The 2,425-nt window shown below is 52.7% G+C and overlaps 1 protein-coding gene across 1 annotated transcript in view; it reads right to left on the bottom strand.

Moving 5' to 3' along the window:
- Nucleotides 1-2,425, bottom strand: part of wdr17 (WD repeat domain 17) — a 13,300-nt gene that overhangs the window by 4,865 nt on the left and 6,010 nt on the right. Inside the window, exons 8-15 of the mRNA XM_017403792.3 lie at nucleotides 1,998-2,185; nucleotides 1,749-1,917; nucleotides 1,240-1,331; nucleotides 963-1,045; nucleotides 767-853; nucleotides 508-672; nucleotides 323-438; nucleotides 165-251 (exon numbers count right to left, since the gene is read on the bottom strand). Of these exons, the coding sequence (XP_017259281.1) occupies nucleotides 165-251; nucleotides 323-438; nucleotides 508-672; nucleotides 767-853; nucleotides 963-1,045; nucleotides 1,240-1,331; nucleotides 1,749-1,917; nucleotides 1,998-2,185 (987 nt within the window). The remainder of the gene's footprint in view (nucleotides 1-164; nucleotides 252-322; nucleotides 439-507; nucleotides 673-766; nucleotides 854-962; nucleotides 1,046-1,239; nucleotides 1,332-1,748; nucleotides 1,918-1,997; nucleotides 2,186-2,425) is intronic.

Here is a 2,425-nt window from a genome sequence, read left to right as displayed (position 1 = left end):
CCTCCATCCAGCCTCCATCCATCCTCCATCCGACCTCCATCCAGCCTCCATCCGTTCTGGATCAGCAGTTCTGAAGATCTTTCAGGGTCTCAGGGTTGAGAGATACCTGCAGCTGGAACCCAACCTATAAAGTGTTTCTTATGTTTGTTTTTCTTTCCTCTCACCGTAAACATCAGCTCCGTGGTCGTAGACAGTATCTAAACACGTCCCGTCTCTGGTGTCCCACACCCGGATCGTGTAATCCCAGGAGCCTAGAAAACAGTCCCTTTTCAGCGTCAGACACCAAAGAATGAACCAGAGTGATGTTTGGAGGCTCCTCTACCTGAGATCAGGAGGTAAGGAACCTCGGTGTTCCACATCAGGCCTCGGACCGGCGCCGTGTGGCCGCTCAGGACGTTGATACACGCGTCCTGAGTGTAATCCCAGATACGAACAGTTCTGCAGGAACACACAGTCACTGTAATGACCTTTGACCTCTGTTGGTTTGACGTTTGTGTGGAGCCTCACCCGTCGTCTGATCCGGAGCACAGGATTCCCTCTCTGAGCGGAGACCAGCGAACATGGAAAACTTTGGCCAGGTGTCCTGTAAAAACTTTGAGAGGCTGATCGGAGCTGGTGGCGAGGTAATAAACGCGCACATTTTTATCCTCGCAGCCGGTGGCGATCATGTCCCTGCAGTCAACAGAAGGAATATCTGGTTTCAGTGATGTCCGATCCGGAGCTGAATGTGGAACTTGTGAGTTTGCACCGAGCACTGAGCTCCTACTTGTTGTTCTGGCTCCAGTCGCAGCCGAAAACAGCAGCAGGATGTTTGTATTTATGGAGGATTTTCCCGTCGATGGTTCGGATGATGCTGCGGTGGAAACATAAACCAGACTGATTATCTGAGGAGAACAAACTCAGATCAGCTGTTGGAACAGAGGAACACGGAGGAACACGGAGGAACACGGAGGAACGCTCACCAGAAGCCGTCTCCGCTGCAGGTGGCGATTCTCTTTGAGTCTTTATGGCTCCAGGAAATACAGAAAATACCGTTTTTACCGTGCTGCAAAAAAAACAAGACATCGTTTCACCGAAACTACGTCCAAAGACATCCATCCATCCATCCATCCATCCATCCATCCATCCATCAACCATCCATCCATCCATCCATCCCTCCATCCATCCATCCATGCATCCATCCATCCATCAACCATCCATCCATCCCTCCATCCATCCATCCATCCATCCAGGAGGAACCTCGTTGAAGCGAGTGATGATCTTTCCTTTCCTGACGTCCCAGATGAACGCTCCGTTGCGAGACGTTGCTCCTGCGATGCAGTTCAGGTCTCCTTTCAAACAGAGAAACACAAACATGTTCCAGCAGCAGAACCCATCAGCGTTCCACCGTGTTCCTAATGTTCTCTGCTGTGCAGTTAGCCGTCAGTTTATCAGGAAATCAAACCTGAACCGTAGATTTTACCTTCTGCCTACAGACACTGCAGTCAGTCAGAGGATTCAATGATTCATCAGAACCGTTCTTTCCCAGGGTGGAACGATTCTACAACAAACTTTAAGAGTGTCCACTGAGTCCCTGTCCACCGTGAGACCAGTTTTATTGACTGAGAGGACGAAGAACGAAGCTCCGCCTCCAACAGACCATATTTGAGACAGTTTTTAAAGATCCCTGAATCGTTTGTTGTAGAACCGTTCTGCTGACAGAACCTGGAGCTTTCCCCGTACCTGCAGAGAACCTGTGTAACGTCTACCTGGAGCCCAGGACAGGGAGTAGACCACGCCTTCGTTCCCGGGGGACGTAGAAACCGCTGTCAGCGTGTTCGTGTCCCAGATTTTGATGGTTCCGTCAAAACTCGCCGTAGCCAGCAGGTTGGGGTCGTCGGGTTTGAACTTACAGTCGAAGATGGTTTCTACGTGACCCTGAAAGCAACACAGAGAGGCGGAGTCACACGACGAGGACACGGAGACACACGCCGAGGACACGGAGCGGGACGGATTACCAGGTCTCGTAGGAAGTCCCACTTCTTGGCGCCCATGTCGTAGAGACCCACGCCTCCGTCCATGAAGCAGCAGACGGCGTGGCCCGGCGGCAGAGAGAAGGACCGGTTCTGGGACAGGGTCGGAGGAGGAACCGCCTCGCTGGTGGAACTGGTGTGAAGATTTTTACTGGGAGAGCAGGAGTTCTGAGCTGCAGGAGGACCAGACGAGACCAGAGACACGGTCCTCAAACGGACAGAACGTCTTCCTTCAACTCACAGCAGCTCTGCAGGACTGAGGCGGGTCTGAGTCTCAGGCCCGAGTGTCCTGTCCCGAGTCCCGGCCATGTCCTGAGTCTCAGACCTGAGTGTCCTGTCCCGAGTGCTGAGTCTCAGACCCAAGTCTCAGTCCTGTCCCGAGTCTCAGTCCTGTCCAGAGTCTCAGTCCTGTC

Source organism: Kryptolebias marmoratus, linkage group LG3 (genome assembly GCF_001649575.2).
Source record: "Kryptolebias marmoratus isolate JLee-2015 linkage group LG3, ASM164957v2, whole genome shotgun sequence".
In the NCBI taxonomy this organism is placed as follows: domain Eukaryota; kingdom Metazoa; phylum Chordata; class Actinopteri; order Cyprinodontiformes; family Rivulidae; genus Kryptolebias; species Kryptolebias marmoratus.
Note: the sequence above shows the minus strand (reverse complement) of the source record. Positions and strands in the feature narration are given on the sequence as shown.